This window comes from Girardinichthys multiradiatus, chromosome 20, assembly GCF_021462225.1.
Source record: "Girardinichthys multiradiatus isolate DD_20200921_A chromosome 20, DD_fGirMul_XY1, whole genome shotgun sequence".
In the NCBI taxonomy this organism is placed as follows: Eukaryota; Metazoa; Chordata; class Actinopteri; order Cyprinodontiformes; family Goodeidae; genus Girardinichthys; species Girardinichthys multiradiatus.
In genome coordinates this window covers 13,090,324-13,108,740 of record NC_061812.1, presented here as the reverse complement: position 1 = coordinate 13,108,740, position 18,417 = coordinate 13,090,324, and the positions used below count along the sequence as shown (strand labels likewise).

The window sequence follows — 18,417 nt, the reverse complement described above, 5'->3', positions numbered from 1 at the left end:
AATATTCCAGGGTGGATTTATACTGAAACAAAACTCCAGAATAAGTTCTGCAAAAACCCATCTATATTTTATAGGAAGCCTATTCTACTGCATTTTTTCAATAATGTTCAGGAAATGTAATGTAGAAGAAATATAGGAAAATACAGGTAAATAAACCCAGCCAAAAAAATAAAAACAACTTACAAGGCATTGATATCAAGAAGTGAAGATTATTGTACTATTGTTTAGAATTTATATTTATGTATATATACTGTATATTTTTTGAGTGTTTTTCCAAATTTATTTTTTGAACGTTTTTGACATTTTGTAAATATTTAAATATTTCAATACTATATTGTTTATCATTTTGTTCCCTTTTTATTCATAGTAATTTATTATTCCTAATAATAATATTATTCCTAATAATAAATTGCCATAAATAATATTATGACAATATATAATAATATGACCTTACTAGAGGTGCACCTTTAATCTGTCCTGCTGCTGAAACTATTTAAAATTCACCATAGGGGGATGGCAATGTTAATCTTGTCTCTATATTAATACTTGTATGATTGTTATAGAAGTTTATGTTCTCATTTACTTGACTATTAAGGGGTTGGATCCCTGTGAGGTCGAGTCGGTAGCATTTTATTAATTTACTGTTAATCATTGTTCATCAAATATCTCTCCTTTCTCTCTGTCTCTCCCCCACCTTGCCTGCATAAGACACTCTTAAGCTCAAATGTCCTCCTCACGACTCTTAACATTTTCTCGTGTTAGCAGCTCTCTCAAGGCCTAAGATGCTTCGGGAATAACTTTTATCTTACCGAGGGAAGATACTTTGAATTTGAGAAATTTTATGATTTTTCTTAGAATGACGTCACAACGAGCTACTTTTAGTCTTAGGATTCTTTGTGAATATGGACCCAGATCTCTGATGTATGATGGAGGTTGATCATTTAGGGCTTTATATGTGAGAAGGAGAATTTTAAATTTTATTCTGAATTTAACAGAGAGTCAATTGTGTGAAGCTAAAATAGGATAAATTTGATCTTTCTTTTTAATTTTCATGAAAACTCTTATTGCAGCACTTTGGATCAGCTTAAGGCTTTTTACTGCATTTTGTGGAAATCCTGATAGTAACGATACAATAGTCCAGACTTGAAGTAACAAAAGCATGGACTAGTTTTTCAGCATCACTCTTGGACAGGATATTTCTAATTTTGACAATATTCTGGAGGTGAAAAAAGGAAATCCTTAAAACTTGTTTAATATGGAATTTATAGGATTCATCCTCTTATGTTTTTTATGTTACTCCTAAACTGGTGACTTTAACAACTATCTAACATCTCCTTTTCTCCCCCTATAGAATACATCTTAAAGGACAGATCAGGAGGAAAGATAAATGGTGAGTAACGTTTCTGATGACCTCATCGACTTCAAAGTCTGTGTGGGTTTTAATTATTCTCAAACCAAGAAACTAATCATCACGTTATTTAGATTACAACACGTAGTGCGGGTGTCGTCTTTAAACTAAAATTACAAATTAGATACCTAATTAGTTTAAATATCATGTTTGAATACACCATAAAATAACATTAGACATTTTAAGTCCGGTTCAACTGGAAGGTTTATGATGACGAGTTAAAATATTTTTGCGCTAAAATCAAATATTTAAATATAAATACTGTGGGTAAGAAGAAAGTTTGATTTTGATAATTAGGTAATTTTCTACAGAATCTGAGTTGTTCAGACGGCTTACAGATTACTTTGTTTAGTGATGTTTCAGGTATTCTTGATCAAATGTTCAACTGTTTTCTTGCTCCTAAAACGATCTTGTGAAGCACAGCTGAGGTAGGAATGATGAACATGAAACATTCAAGGAATATTAAACTTATTAAATAACATTTCTGTTCACAGGTGCATTTGCAAAACCATCAGCCTTTAGGCTGCATATTAATGGTGAAGGGGCACTGCTGAGGTGTGAAGTTCTTGGTGCTTCTCCTGAACCCACTGTAGTCTGGTATGACAGTGATGGAAACAATGTTTCTGATAGAGAACCAGAGGTCAGTGAAGAAGGTGACCTCTATCACATCATCCTGGAGACCAAAGTGACCAAGACAGACAACTATACCTGTGTAGCCACACAAAATGAACTTTATCATCAGTCTAATAAAACTACATCTGTAAATATCAGAGGTAAGTTCAACCATGTTCTGTATTTATTTTTTTAATTATTGTTTGTTTTTCTAAATCCTCTATTATCTTGAGAGTGAACATGGAGGAGATAATAAGAAAGACACTAGTGTGGGTTTTAAACTCAAACTTAAAAACCGTTTCAAAGTCAAATTTCTACTTTGTCTTTATGTGTGCAAATCATTATTTAAACAGAATAAACTGTTAAGAGATCTTACAGCATTTTAAAATAGAATAATTACATTTTAATGGAAGCCAGGTCTGTGCCAGACATTGATAGAAGTGTGGTTCAAAAACAAACCAAAAATATTTAGCAAATCTTACACTTGGACACAGTAACAGATTTAGAAAATGCTAGTTCATTTTCACACTCAGAATCATAAAAACACTACAGTAGAATGTAAATATATTTTATTTAAAGAGCACCTTTCACAGATAGAAATCACAGAGTGCCTCACAAAGACAGAGCAGAGAAATGAAATCATGATTAAGAGTACAGAAAACAATCAATGATACAGATTAATGATTGATATCTTAAAACAATCAATGATACAGATTAATGATTGATATCTTAAAACAATCAATGATACAGATTAATGATTGATATCTTAAGAAAAGGGATGCTTGAATAACAACGTCTTCAGCAGCTTTTTAAATAGTCCAGACTCTCAAAACATCAGAACAAAGGACGTTTGTTCCAATTTGAGAGTTGTCTGTAGTTTGAAATCTAACAACACATTTTTGGTTGTTTAAAACAGTAAAATGCTACAGCAGTTTGCAACAGTTGCATAATATAATGTTTTCTACTCCTGACAAGATACAAAGTATTTAATCAACTCTGTAGGTTGCTGCTCAAAATAACAATTTCCTGCAGTTGACTTTGAAACTTGTGTACCAAATTATTGCCTAAAAAACAAAATAAATCAGATTTATTTCTCTGAAGCATATTAGTTTTATCTGACTTCACTGGATTTAGTCACAAAATCAGGATGTTTATATTGGGCAGATATTGACTTGATCATCTGCTGATTTGTGAACTGTACTGTGCATCTGGATTCAGCCCCAGGAGTCAATGTTCTGTGAAATCATGTTTTGCCACAATAAAATCTGTGGTTCTCCTGGTTAACGTCTCTTTTACCTTTAAACATGTAGAGACGGAAATGTATTATGAATCTTCTTTGCTAAGTAGCTCAAGCTAATTTCAATTAGATGAGGAGCAATTTTAAACATCATTTTACATTTCTTGCCACATTCTCAACTGGATTTAGTTCTGGACTTTGACTGGACCATAGTAATATATGATTATAATTTGATCTAAACTATCACATGAATGTACTGTTTGTTAAGGATCGTTATACTGTTGGAAGACAAACCTTCACCTCAGTCTCAACTATTTGTAGCCTCGACTAGGTTTTCTTTCAGCATTGCCCAGAATTTAACTCCATCTTCCCATCAGTTCTGACCTGATTCCCTTCCCTGGATTCTTGGTGCTGCTTTGCCACTTGAATTTTCAGTTCAGTCGTACATATTTTCAGTAGGATTTAGTTCTGAAAACTAGATAGACCACTTATTTTGGTACTCCTTCATTGCCTTACTGGCATGTTTGAGTATTTGTTGTTCTTGAAAACTCCTCCTGATCTTCAGCCCCTCAGTGCGATGAATTCAGAAAGGAGAGGTATACTTAAAAAACCCTAACAATGTCCTCGGTGTTTCCATTTTAATAGTCAAATAATCCATCAATGATCTTCATCATCACTTTCTGTGATTGAAACTGACACATTAGTCAGTTTGTCCTTTTTTTTACCACTCTTGTTTATTTAACACCTTCACAAATGAGAACCCATACAATATGAATTTGAAAGTTAACTGACTTCATGTATTTTTTAAGATATACATTTTTAACAGCTGCTAAAAAGTCAAAGATTGAAATGTTTAAAAACATAATCTTTCAACATTCAAGCTTTTAACAATCCTTAATGTTTACAAGGATTTTAAATTACTGTGTATAAAGGTGAACATATGAACATGAACAGCAGTTATGTATTCATTGGACTACATTTTTCTCTAAAAACAATCAGTGGATCACCTGGATCAGGACTACAATACGGGAGATTGCTTATTTCAGAGCAGCTTGGTGCGTGTGTGCTCACAGGAACAGGTGGAAGCAGAGCGTCATACCCCAAACTGAAGTTAGTGTTAAAATCTAAATGCTGGTTTAGAATTATAAGCTACACCTAATCACTTATTCACCCAGTAAGACATGAGGTGGATGTTCACTAATGAGCATCATCATAAAGATGAACAGAGAGTAGACGGGTCTCACCTGAGCAACAGGTAAAGTTAAATACCCTGGCCATGATAGAAAACAGTAGGAACCATCTCTGTGAGCTTTTTCATAATGATGTGAACATACCTGGTCCTTTTGTTCAGTCAAAATCACAGAATTTAATCCTGACATTACATCTCACTGCTGCAGCCAGTCCTATTGTCCAGTTCTACATGTAGACAGAAAAAAGTGTTGCTCAAAAAAACCAGGAAAATATCTACTGTTGCCATTAAGACATAGTATAAAGTGAAAAAATAAGCCTCCATTTCTTTGATATCTTCTGATCCTAAACATACAGCCCTGGGTTGTTTACAGGTGAAGAATTAATAAGAAATAACTAATAGCAATTAATCACAACTGTACCATTAATTAGTTAACTGTTTTTTGTTTTTTTTTCAGAATAATACATGTAATATGTAATGTTATATAAACTAAACTTATTAAATAATGATACAGTTTTACTCAAGGTAAAGCATAAGTATAATTTTATGTATACATTTAATAATAATGTAATGTTAGTACTGATAACAGGACAAAAGGGACCAAGAAAGGTCCAGTGTGAGGCTCTATGATATATTTTAAACACATTTTTCTCTACAGAAAGTGTTTAATTGTAAAGACTTAACTAATGGCTCCCATGCTCAGTTGACGACAAATGACAATGTTGTAAAATATCTTATTTATTATTTTTGGCTGCCAAATGAAAATAGTTTCTACATATGTGTAATAGAGGCTGGAAAGATGGTACTAAAATCAAACAGGTTTATGAAAGAAGGAACAATTTTAATCAAATATTTAAAACACTCATCATACTTAAAATAAATAAATGTGTTTTTAGGATCTTACCATTTGATTAAGATTTAAAAAATCTGATTTATATCAGTTTCCTTTTTTAAAATGTGAGAAATTATGACCACAGAGCCTCAGGCGGGAACACTTTGAGAGTGCAATATTTATTTAGGTTATTTACATAGACTGGTAAAGAATCTAATTTTTTGTCCCACTTTAAACATAGTTTCTCAGAGTATAAGAAAAACGTTTGTCAGATGAATCAATTGTAAACTATTTCTCTTTATAAATTTACTAAATTTGAGAGAAACAAATATTTTTCTGCAATTATATCTTCAAATTGTCATAACCCACATGTACTGTTTAAAACCATCAATTATATTTTAAATGCTCCTCAAACTACAATTCTGATTGACTCTACTGATATTTGTAATAACTTTCTTCATTTCTTTGTTGACAAAGTTCAATCCCATCTTCTGGACGTGACCCATCTACCATGGTCCTGCTCGGCTTGCTTTAATCAGCTTGATCCTGTTTCACTTTCATTTTTAAACAAAGTAGTTGACCAAATGAAATCTTCAGGTTCTCCCTGTGATTCAATCCCTGCACTTCTTCTTAAACACTTCTTCAATTGAACCCTCAGTTCTTGCCATCATAAGCAGCAGTATGGTCTATGGAGTGGTTCCCAGTGCTTTTAAGCATGCGGTGGTAAACCCACTGAAAACAGAAAAAAGAAACGGGCCTAGACCCTTCAGTGTACGCAGATTTTCGACCGATCTCATAACTATAATTTCTGTGAAAATTATTGCAGAAAATTGTTTCTATCCAATTAAATAACTATCTGAACAGAAATGGGATTTGGGAGGTTTTCCAGTCGGATTTTAAACGTCTTCATAGCACAGAAACAACATTGTTGAAGGTCATAAATAATGTCCTTTTAGCAACCGATTCTGAAAGTTTTGTAATTTTAGAACTTTACACCTAACAGCAGCTTTTGACACTTTCGACCACAGTATTCTAATATCCCTTTGGGAACAATGGGTGGGGATTAAAGGTGTAGCATTAGATTGGTTTTGTTCATACCTACAGGGCAGAAGTTTCTGTGTTCACACAGAAAATTTTAGTTCTTGGCCCCTCTTCTTTTTTCTTTGTATCTTCTTCCATTAGGGTCAATCTTGAGAAATCATGGCATCTCCTTTTCATTGTTATGTGGATGACTACCAGATTTACCTCCCTATAAAGTGTCTCGACGATATCGATGGCCATGAATTTTCTGAGCTTTAATGACAAGAAAACAGGTGATTTTATTCCACCACAATAGATATTCATGCTCTTCCAAACCTTGGTGATCTACAACCATTTGTCAAGCAACAGGTTACAAATTTTTGTGCAACATTGGATTCAGTCTTCAAGTTCAGTAAACAGCAGAGTATTGCAGAAAAGTTTCTTTCAGCTACGTCAGGTAGTGAAATTAAAACCAGTCTTCTTGAATCGTGATCTGGAGATAATAATCCATGCATTTATCACAACATGTCTAGATTGCTGTAAGTCACTTAATGCTGGAATCAGCCAGGCCTCTCTTTAACTTGTCCAGAATGCTGCTGCTCGTCTTTTAACAGGAACATATAGGCATGAACATATCTCTCCCACTCTGTCTTTACTTCACTGGCTGCCTTTGCACCAAAGAATTGATTTTAAAATTCTACTCTTAGCTTTTAAATGTCTATATGGCCTTGCTACTCCACACCTCTTTGATTTGCTTCAGTCTTATGTTTCACCAAGGGCTCTTAGATCATCTGAACAGCTACATGGTGTCCTATATTAATTTAAATCTAAAGTACTTGTAAACTGGGCTGATGACTTATTAAATTAAAATATTTAGGTCCTGAGTTGAAACTCCCAATGTTTCAAGACCCACAGTTTGTACATCTCCCCTCTGTCACTACTGCATAGAGACAAAATGAATCATGGGATAGAGTGAGCCATTGCTCACCAGACAATTAAGGTTATACGGCCCTCTGCAGTCTCATTAGTAAACTCTATGTGATTTATGGCGCCTACCACTGAGACTGAAATATTCACCCAGTCTCTCTTTCTCTCCTCTCTTTGTCTCTCTCCTACATCTAGTGATGTAAATCTGATAAAATGGAAATACGTTTGGAACAGGAAGAAAATGAAACTCCCTACAAGCAGCCACATAGAACTACTATGCATAGAATGTGCTTCATAGATGATCCAATGATCTTTCTGCTCTAGGAGCTTGTCAGCGTCTTACTAATCCTTTACGATTTAATATTGTCATAAATTCAGTAATCCAGACCATACATGTTGGTTTATCAGGCTGTATGATGGGCCACCTGTTAGCTATTTGGGGAAACCAGTTAATTATTTTTACAAGATGGAGAAGAGATTATAGCCAGCAGCACAAATATGATTTGCATTATTTTGCGGTTGTTCTGAAACATATTGGCACTCTCACTGCAAATTGGTCTTCTACATCAATATATTGTTATTTGAAGATGTGTAATTTGTTTCTTGTTTACTTGTAATTTCCCACATTTTGTTTTGTTTTAAGGCAACCTCATTAGAAAGTAAATCTCATTTTTCTTTATACTTGTTCTTTCAGTTGGTATTTAAGGATACATATGCAAAATCCACTTTTTTAGCCTTTAAATAATTTGTTCTGTATACTTGGAGTCTGTAGGAGTGCAGAAAAGTTGAATTTAGTCTCTCCAGGTGTTGCGTAGATATCTTTATATTCTGTTTGGGTCATATTTTTTAGTCCGTTCAGTTTTCTCTAGTGGGTCGCGGGGGAGCTGGTGCCTATCTCCAGCAGTCTATGGGCGAGAGGCAGGGTACACCCTGGACAGATCGCCAGTCCATCACAGGGCAACACACAAACAACCATGCACACACTCATTCATACACCTAAGGGCAATTTAGAGAGACCAATTAACCCAACAGGCGACCCACTATGGAATAAGCGGTAGAAAATGACTGACTGACTGACAGTTTTCTCTATCATCTCTTAAGATTTTCCAACTGCTATGTCACACTATTTGCTGCAGAACAGCTAAATTACGTCTTGGACTTCCAGCTGATCAGTTTTGTGCATTCACCATATTTATTTCTCACTGCGATTTTGTAGTCCAAGCTCAAAATTGCCTACGCTGAAAGAGGATAAGTTCGGTTCGATTGTTGGGTGTATTAACCCACATACATTTTTACACCGTCCCTCAACATCAGAACATCTTCGAAGTGTCTGGTTAAATTTTATTTTTCATGGAATTGTTCCCACATAAGTTGGGAAATATCTATTTACCCCACTTCAAGGATGAGTGCCTTCAGCAACCTCCGCCAGTATTAAGAAAGATGTGCTGAAAGATTTCATCTGATTGGGAGTCAGTTCCTTCTGTCTATGGAAACAGACAGCAAAGCAATAAGCTGCAAATAATTCTAAAATGACAACAAACTTTATTTTAGACATCCATCTATTGTGTTGATATGACATCCTGGCCATTTGTCTTGTTTCTGCACCGCTAGATAATTGTATCTCTGTTATCAAACTAAAACATCAGTCTATATCTAATTAATTCATATTTGGGGTTTCACTTAGTGGATTAAGTTCTAAGTAATATTTATTTAACTTGTTCTTGCAGTTCTTATTGAAACAATCCCGTCATAGAAACCATATTCTTAATTTGAAACTGTATCCTGATTATTATTTAAATTTTTCAATACTGAAAAAAAATATTGTGGTAATTTCTTTGTCAATATCTCCCAGGTCTAAGTCCAAGGAAAGCAAGTTACTCCAGATCTGACCCATTATTATTTGCATTTTGTTGCCTCTAGGTGCCATAACAACAAAAAAAACATTATGGTTTTATTTATTAATACATATTTAGTGTGGACAATTTGAGACCCCGTAAAACAGACCCGCTAGTCGTGGGAACTCTCAAATGTTATTGAAACAAACAATAAACATGGTCAATGATGTATTGTTAAAAATAACTCTCCACCTGATTGCCACTTTTTTACTAAAAAATGTTTCACCACAAAAGGATTAGAGTTCAGTGAATTGAGAAAGGAGAAGGTATACTTTGCAAAATATGTAACAAAAGATGATGTATTCTCCTCTGAGCTTTCACATTTCTGTGCCACTGTTTCACCTTCCTCTTTCTCATCCCCTGGTTTTAAGCAAACTTTGTGATCAATTCTAAGTACTTTGTAAAGTCATTTCTCCTTGATATCTTAGAAAAACAGCAGATTTTTCCAATTTAAAACCACTGAAAGAAATAAGTGACAAATATGCCTCATTAAATGCGGTAATTGTTTAAAATTAGAAACATGGAGTCTAGATGTTCCTCTAAACTAGCATAACAAAAACTGTTTTTCAATTAGTTGAAATTGCTGCACTTTGTACTGATGAATTAAGACTGATTCTGAGAAAACATTTCAATTGGCTAAACAAACCTTTTTATTAATGAAAAAAGTTAATTTCTACATTACATTTGATGGACCTTCTCATTTTAATGAGAAGGTCCAGGAGGTTTCTTGGTCCTGCCTCCACAAATGTAACATCATTAGAAGGTCCAGGATGTCCTCTTTAAAGTGCATCAAGATAAATCGAAATTTTATAAACCTTAACTCACTGATAGATGCCAGACTAACATCCAGCACACAGGACAAACAATTTGTAAATGTATCTCCAGAAAAATCAGTTTAGCTCTAGAAATATCTGCCTCAACACAGTTACTTTATTAAATAATTCAGGTCAAATAGAGACTGATTCTTTTCTAGTTTTGACCTTTTATCAAATGTTTCAAAGTAAACTGGATGTGATAATAAAGTCAGGCTGGAATTCAGAGTTTCTCTATTTTTTTGTGAACAATATTTTCTTTAAGTTTTATTTTCTGTTACATAAACAGATCTTAGATATATCAGAAAGTGGAACACAAAGTATCTCTGCAAACGTCAACATAATTAACTTAAAAATTCACATTTCATGATAATTTTCTTAGAAAATTGTCTTTTATTTTACTTATAACTATTAGTTACACTCAAACGCTAAAGATTTATTCGTTTATCAACATTAAAAATTTTAGTTTTACAGATTAGATCATTAATTTCTGCTATGTTTATGTCTCCTCAAATTAGTGAGATCAAATATTTTAGGTTAAAAGAGAAAATATGGCACCAAGTTAAAAGTATTTTAAGTCTAATAAGTTTTATCTGATCCAAGTAAGATGCTGATTAGTCTGACTGGTTTCTGGACATTTAATGACTTCAGAGGTTTTGATTTGGTTACTGATTAAATATGTTTTCAATATTTTGTATATTTACTGATATTGTTTGTAGGTTTGTGTAAATCTTTTTCAACTTAACAAGGAAACTAACAGCTATTTTTATTGGAAATCTTTATTATAATTCTCACATTTGAAGAAGTTTAAAACATTTGTCTGAGTTTAATGTTTTAAAACAAGCTTAAACCATTTAAAAAAGGCAACAGATGTTGGGACACAAGTTGATCGATTTATTTTCTGGTTTAAGATAAACCATAAATAATAATAATAATATTAACAGGTTGTAAATAATTTACCAAACATTGTGCTTCTAGTAAAACAAAAGAAATCTAAGCTTTTGACAAAGATGTAAATAGTTTTTTTTTTGGCTGATATTTTCCACTGTAATGAAAACATACAGTAAATGTATTTAATAATATTTCTGTGTTTTTATAGAGTTGAAGGACATAAGAGAAAAACAAACAGGAGAGTCCTGATTTTATATTTCTTTAAATAGTTCTGGATATCAATAGAGAAGATATTTAAGTATTGGCCTATATATCTAGTAAAGATCTATTAAAACCTGCATGCCGGTACAATTCCACATTTACTAGAAAAACAGGCAGATTTGTTTGCATTTGTTTCATATTTCATACAATCAGTGTCTGTTTAACAAAACTGACTATTTGTACCAAAGACACAGCAGCAGCTAAGATTCACCCACATGCAGCCGGTGGTTCTTCTATTGTGTCTTAGCTCAGTAATCAGGAAGTTATCTAAAGGTTCTTCTCAGTCAGATAAGTGTGGCTGAAACTGGTGGAGGAAGAAGAGTTTCCTCCTGTTGCTGCTGGAACAGGAGAGCTGAGCTGCTTCCTCCACAGAATCAGGTTGGAGGGATTTTCTCCAGCTTGTCTCATTAAGGGAATCTGAGTCGTTTTTGTCTCAGTTATGAAAACATTTCTTCTGTTAGAGCAGATGAGTAAAAAATAAAGAGCTGATTATAAAAAAACAGTTAAGATAAAATTGCAAAAATGTTACAAAGGAGAAATTGTGTAAATTATTAAACACCCTAATTTATTAAATTTATTTCCTTTCTTCCAATGATTTAGACTTTATTAAATTGTAAAAAGTGAAGCTCTTGCAAAGGGTTTTTTTTGGACATTGATTGTTTTTAACATATTTTCTGTCCATTCCATGAATCTAACCATGACAGCATATTTATCTGTGTGCTTTAAAGATAAACCAAGCAGACAAGTGGAGGACAGAAGAGGAGTCAGGCCTAACAAATAGAAATGAGGAGAAATCCAGCAAAAACCAGAGACTGTTACTGAGAGAAGCATCATTCTTTAGCTGATCATCTACTTTGGTTAAATAAGAGAAAATAGACTTTTACTTTAAAAGATCACAACGAAGCCAGAATCCTTGATGAAATAAATGAAAACATCAGTAGAAGTGTTTGAAAACCTTTGGTTCAGCAGTGGAAGATCAGCTGAAAGGGCAACAGTCATCAGTCATAGAAAAATATTGTTTTTGCAGCTTTTGGTTAAATCTCAAACTAAATAAAATTATTGAATAACATATTTTTTCTAAATCTACATATTTGACCAAGGCTAAAATATAATAGAATGTGATTATATTTTAAATGTATCATTTTTCTAATTGATGGAAGGAGGAAGATGGTGGTCAAGGAGTGGGACACTAAGATCTTGGTCTTAAAGGACATTTAGGTTGATGAGGAGAGGATCAGACTCAGTGGTGATACTTTCTCTCAGTTTAGAAGCAACCTTTTGTCAGACAGTATGAGCAGAAACTCAAATATTGTTCAAAATGTCAAAAAATGACCTTTTATTAAATTTCACAAATGACTTTTTCATCTTCTCCAAACTCTCTGTTGTTTTTAGTCCTTTTAGTTCAGCTCCAACCAAATAAAATGTTTCCTCCTTTTTATTCATCACTATTCACTGACGTTCTAAATGGCTGAAACTATTGTTTTGAGATTATAATGTGGGTCATAGATGGCAAACATTGGTGATATAGGAGAAAAACAGCTACAACTACACCTGCCTGCAGTTTACACCAGATCCATGAGTCCTGAACCAAAAGGTGGAAACTATGAGAAATTACAAACAGATTCACACACAGTTTGGTTGTGTTAAGAAAGGCATAGTGTCCCATAAATTAAACTTTATATGGGAAAACTGTTAGTGTTAATCCCTGGTTTTTACAAGCAGAAATTATGTAAATGAAGATTGTTTCTCACAAGAGTCTAACAAAATGGTGTATTTTGAACTTAGTCATGAAATTGTGCTATTCTTGGGGGTTGGGCTGGAGGTTGCTATACTGATACATTGTGAGAGTAATATAATCCTCTTCTAATCCATATTTCAGGTAATGGTGTTCCAATTAAAGTTGTCATTGCATGTATCATTGGAAGTTTTATCATTGGAGGTCTCGCAGCTGCTGTGGCCTTTCAGCTTTGCAAGCGGCGCCGCAACAGAAACTCTTCAGGTAAGCTTCAGTGTTTCAGGTTTCCTAGATATGCATAATTAGCTGTCAGTAAGTCTAAAGAAAATAAATTAGCATTTGTTTTCTGCACCTCAGTGATGTGACATCATAAGCAAATCTGATCTGCTTCTTAAAAACAAAGTTTGGTTTTCAGGTCAGTCCTTTTTCTGATAAATAAGGGATCCTTTATCCTGTAACACTTCTTGTTACTATTCAGATTAGTAAAATCAAATCTGATCTGTGATTCAAAACCTCTTTCTTTCATTTCAACCTTGAGTTTTATTAAGTTTATCAGTTAAGCTTTTAAAAAATGGGTTCATTTTAGTTTTATGTCATTTTAATTAATAAATGTGTTGTTTTACTGTTGAACAAATCATTCTTAAATAGAAATATTTAGTTTTATACCTTCAACCAAAATCCTGTGTCTGAACTCAATGACCAGCAGGTTTTAAATCTGTGTTTAACTTCTTCAGCACAGGTTTGCAGCTGGATGATGCTGTTTAGGATTTTAACTATTCAACAAAATGAAATATTGCTTCTCTAAACTTAACAGAAAATTTGTATCTCAGTTTAACAAAGAATTTGACTTTAACTGAAATATGCTCTACTTTTTGCAGGTCAGCAAGATGACCAGACTAATGGTGCTAACCATCCCTTAACGAATGACCCGATGAGGATGAATTGATATGATGACGTTTCTCAATAAGAATAATTGATGTTCATTTTACATCAGTCAGTGTTTCTACACAAAGATAAATTATCTCCAAGGTGTTTTAGGACATTTTTTAAAGTCTGACAATTAGAAATATTACATCAAGATTTTATTGCTGTTTGTATTAAAATTCAGGTTTAATAACCAAATCAAGCTAAGAAAACAATGTCAGGTATGTGGTTGTTTATCACAAATTTCTTCATGAATTTATTTGATCTATTGAAAAACTTATTGGAAAGTTTACTATTCAAGTAGTAAAATTTAATCTGTGACTCAAGCCCTCATTTTCTCTCTGAAACACATTAGCTACTCTTTGTTGACACAAATTAATCATCAGAGGCAGAACAGCTTATTGGGTTTTACTGAATAAAACTCAGTATCTAAGATTTAGTCAAATAAATATTCACTGTTTCAGCAGTTAGTTTCTCCACTGCTGCAAGACTTTAATGTTCAGAATGTTTTCACCCTAAATTCAGTAGTGACTGTTTTGACCAAATGTCTGAGACTTTAACAGAGTTAAGGGTCAGGGTTGGTGAATGAAGGAGAAGACTGTACACTCTTAAAACAGATGTGTCAAAAACAACACATGAGGTGTTCAATTTTAACACGTGCTGAATCAGCTCAGGGACAACACATGTTGTCATTTATGACACAACTAATGCGTTAGTCATTTTAACACAACTATTGTGTTAGTCCAATGAACACAAATGTGTGTCAAAATGTGTTATTTTGACACATATATGTATAAAATGTGTTTTCATAGATAAGGTCAAATAAAAATGGGAATTTTCATTTGAGGATATTAGAGATACTTTTATTACAATTAAATATGTTACAACAATAATGGTGGGGCATCTAAATATTTTAAAAAGTTTTAAAATAAATTCATATCACAAAGTCAAGCAAACAAAATACCCATTTTTCTAAGGTATAAACACCAAACCTTTTTTAAAATCCCCAACTGTCTGTGTAATAAAATATATTTTCTAACATTCAGTGAACATCTATGAAAAACATGGCAATTAATTTCATAAAAGAAATAATGAAAAAGAGTCCCTGTTCCTTCCAATAATAATCAGCTTTTCCAATTGCACTCAAATGGCAACATGTATTTACAATCCAGTACAGTCATCAACCAAGGTACAAGATTTTGTATTTTGGAGACACATACAACTCTTTGGTGCCAAAACTCATAACATCTAACGGATGCAAATCTGGAACTTCTGCAAGTGTGATCAACTCGTATTCGCTTGTTTTTTGTTCTGCATAAGCATAAAAATCGATCATCAAAGTACAGTACATTTAGTATTCGAACAAACATGAAAATGGAGTCGTTATGCACCAGAATATGAACAACTTCTCCAAATAAAGACTCCTTTCTGTGATCTGTTCTCAAGGGCAGATTTCATTTAATAAAACTTGAATTTAAAACGAATTTAAGTTATAATATGTCCTTGGACAACTGTCTTGACCACATATAATTTTTATATTCTGTCCATCTGATAAGCAATGTATTTCACGGAGGTGCCATATGAGGTTTTTTACCTCTTTGAAAGCAGTCCCTCCACATTTTGGACAACTGTACATTTTACTTGCAAGCTTTCAGTTGTGCAATCAGTTCCAGCACTTTTGCCTTTCTTTGTGTGGAGAACGGTAGATCGTAGATGTACTCAAAGAATGTAAAGACAGGGCAGAGTTGTGGAGGATAAGACAAGTTACAGACCCAGTAGAGTTTGAAAAGCTTGTCCACAGCACACGTGAGACCATCATCTAGAGGGATGGTGACTTTGTCATTCTTAGCAACAATGACATACTGCTTCAATGACCCCAGGTCACCGATGCAGATCAGCTGGGGCTGATGAGTCGTTGATGAAGCAGAGGAATCACTGCACAGCGATGCTATTCTTGTTCCAGGCTTAGAGACAAAAGATCACAAATTAAACTAATTTGTTAGTGGAATAATCAGGGTCTGACAAATTTTATATTTAACAGAACTTTTACCAAATTAAAAACATACCAGCACAAAATCAAGAAGGTTCGTTATTGTTGTCTTGGCGCTACAACGACTGACACCAACAGGGGGTAGTAGATGTGTTAACAACACAAGCATTGTGTAACAAGCCTCATCTGAAAGTGGAAAAAAAAGAAAAACTCAAATGTGTATTTTATGCTGTGTGCCACTGTAAATACACATCATCCACCATTTTCTATAATTACCAATATACCCTCCTGCCAATGGCTGGCATTATACATAAAAAACTTGGCATTTCAAAAGAATTCTCTTAAGAAATATTTCAACAAAAGTGCTTTTGTAAACTTTTTTCCTTTTTAAATATTACAACCTGAATTATTTACAAAGTTCCCTAATTCCTGGTTTCACATAAATACCTTCGGCCATGTCTTCAATTCCTTTCAAAAGAGTGCACAGTCTTGGTTCCATAGCAGCCACAGCTTTGAGTTTTGGTATGATGTTGGCCTCCCATTTACGAAGGAATAGGTCTGCCTTTTCACCTGTGATCCTTCCAAATTCTGAGTCCAGCTAAAACAAGGAAAAACAAAATACGGTTTTGGAAAACTAAAAGTAGAGCATTGTTGTTTCAGTAATAAACTTAGAAAACTAAACTTGGAAAAGAAGCAAACTTACCAGACTTGGCCTGTCCAGAAACCGTGGTTATTCACTCAATATTTCTGCGAGCGTGGGTGACTCCCTCGTAATCCAGGCTCTGCAATAAGTGAATGTTTTCTCCATTCCTGACTTAATTGCTGAAAGGTTTTCGGAAGAGGCCCGCAACCTTTTGATCAAAGTGACCCACTCATTTGTGGCGTTGTCATTTTCAGTCTCAGTAGCATTGAATGTGTGTGTTTCCCCTTGGTCGCTGGTCACTTTTCGTTTCCTGTAGCACCTTTCTTCTTGTTGCAGATTACGTTGAAGGTTGCGCAGTTTAATCTCTAGGAACCCACTGTGAGATGCTGGATCATAGAAATGCTCCTAGTGAAGAATTTGTTTTTCAATTACCAGTAGCTGAGGATTTTTCAGAAATTCATAAGAAATATACAAGGAGAGACAACTAAATCTTTTATTTTTTGGCCCCAAAAGAAAATTGCTATTTAGTTGACTTACAAATCCCTCCCCTTGTCCAGCTACCTGGACACTCAGAGATGGGAAGGTGGCAATGATGCTCTTTGCTAAGGCCAGCTTGTCTCCATTACGAGGATAACTGGGGGGAAAAGACCACTTATTCTTAGTCATTTACTCAATTTACTCATACGACAGATGATCAGATTTTTCTACATCAGTTCACAAAGAGATTTGTAAAGTGAAAAAACAACTCTGAAGTGTCAACAATGAACAATACTTACAAACCACACCTCTCAACTAGATCTCCAATACACGTCTTCACAAGAAGCTTTCTTGACTGCATTGACAGGAAGCCTGTGGTTTTGTATTCCTGAAGAATCTGTGGAGCTTTTTTCATGAGTAGTGACTGTAAGGGCTGACTCTCCTCTCCCCTATTAGTATGGGGCTGTGGAGGATAAAAGTTATTGCTGCAGTATGTTTAATATCATCACAATAATCTTGAATCTAAGAACTATAAAGAAAAAGTTGAATGAGTTGGTGATTAAATTAGAAAATGTTTTAACCAGTAAAATTACAAATAAATTTACTCTGTAAACATGCTGAAACATGAAATCCTGATTTTAAATGAACATGAGAACAGTATAAAAATAAATACATTTATCCAACTCAAACACTACCTGGTTTTGATTCATCTCCTCAAGAGAAGCTTCCCTCCAGTTGACAGGAACACATGGAATCTGTCAAAGTCCTTCATTTCCACATTGGTGTCAACATCAGTGTACTCCAAGAAGTCAGAGTTATACTTTAATATCCTGTCCAAAGAACAGCCAGATTGCTTGGCAAGATTTTGTTCAATGAGATTATTGATACTTGAAACATGAAGAATTTTTTTAGAAGTCTCTTTTCCATTTTGAAAAGTTGTTACAAGGACTTTGACAGATTCCAGATTGTCAAATGAGAACTGAAAAAGTGAATAAACAAAAATAATACAATTAGAACATTTTCGTCTAGATTACAGACATGAAAAAATGCTTGTTTGTTAGCTTTTGAATTTAACACCATCATGATCCAAAATTGCACACAAGACAAACTAAATTTGTTGAACTGCAGCCATCTTAAGAATAATGTTAAACAGAAAAGTTGTTTCCTACGCTAATACCATACTAATTCGTTCCCACGACATAGGTATAACGTGCGCATGAAATACTAAATCATAATCTTCCTATACAGCGCACTTTCTGAAACATAGGGAGGAACAAAACAACAACTGGATGAAGAGGGATAGTCTGATCGAGTTTCATTTTAGGCTGGGGAGAAGCTATAAAGAGATTGGGAAAAGTCTGGCATCTTATTAGTGAGAGGCCATTAAATAGAATATTAAAAGCCAGGTGTTAACCCTTCCTGCTTCTGTTACCTGACCGTGGTCGGGAAACACAAGGGAGATACTTCCTCCATGGCCGAAATGGTTGTTCACTTCGGGGTGTAATTTTTGTACTCCCTGTACTTGCGTGTCAAAGGGGGTGAGACTTCTATAATAATAAAAGCA

The 18,417-nt window shown here is 34.1% G+C and overlaps 1 protein-coding gene and 1 long non-coding RNA gene across 3 annotated transcripts in view; both read left to right on the top strand.

Annotated features, from left to right (window-relative positions):
• Nucleotides 1-18,417, top strand: part of LOC124857545 (polymeric immunoglobulin receptor-like) — a 70,890-nt gene that overhangs the window by 8,836 nt on the left and 43,637 nt on the right. The window contains exons 4-5 of the mRNA XM_047348848.1: nt 1,352-1,390; nt 1,903-2,181. Of these exons, the coding sequence (XP_047204804.1) occupies nt 1,352-1,390; nt 1,903-2,181 (318 nt within the window). The remainder of the gene's footprint in view (nt 1-1,351; nt 1,391-1,902; nt 2,182-18,417) is intronic.
• Nucleotides 13,067-14,069, top strand: LOC124856238. Of its 2 annotated transcripts, XR_007035287.1 has the most exons (3): nt 13,067-13,083; nt 13,177-13,234; nt 13,698-14,069. It is a non-coding gene; the product is annotated as an uncharacterized LOC124856238 (long non-coding RNA). The 2 variants fall into 2 exon arrangements; XR_007035288.1 differs by lacking the exon at nt 13,177-13,234.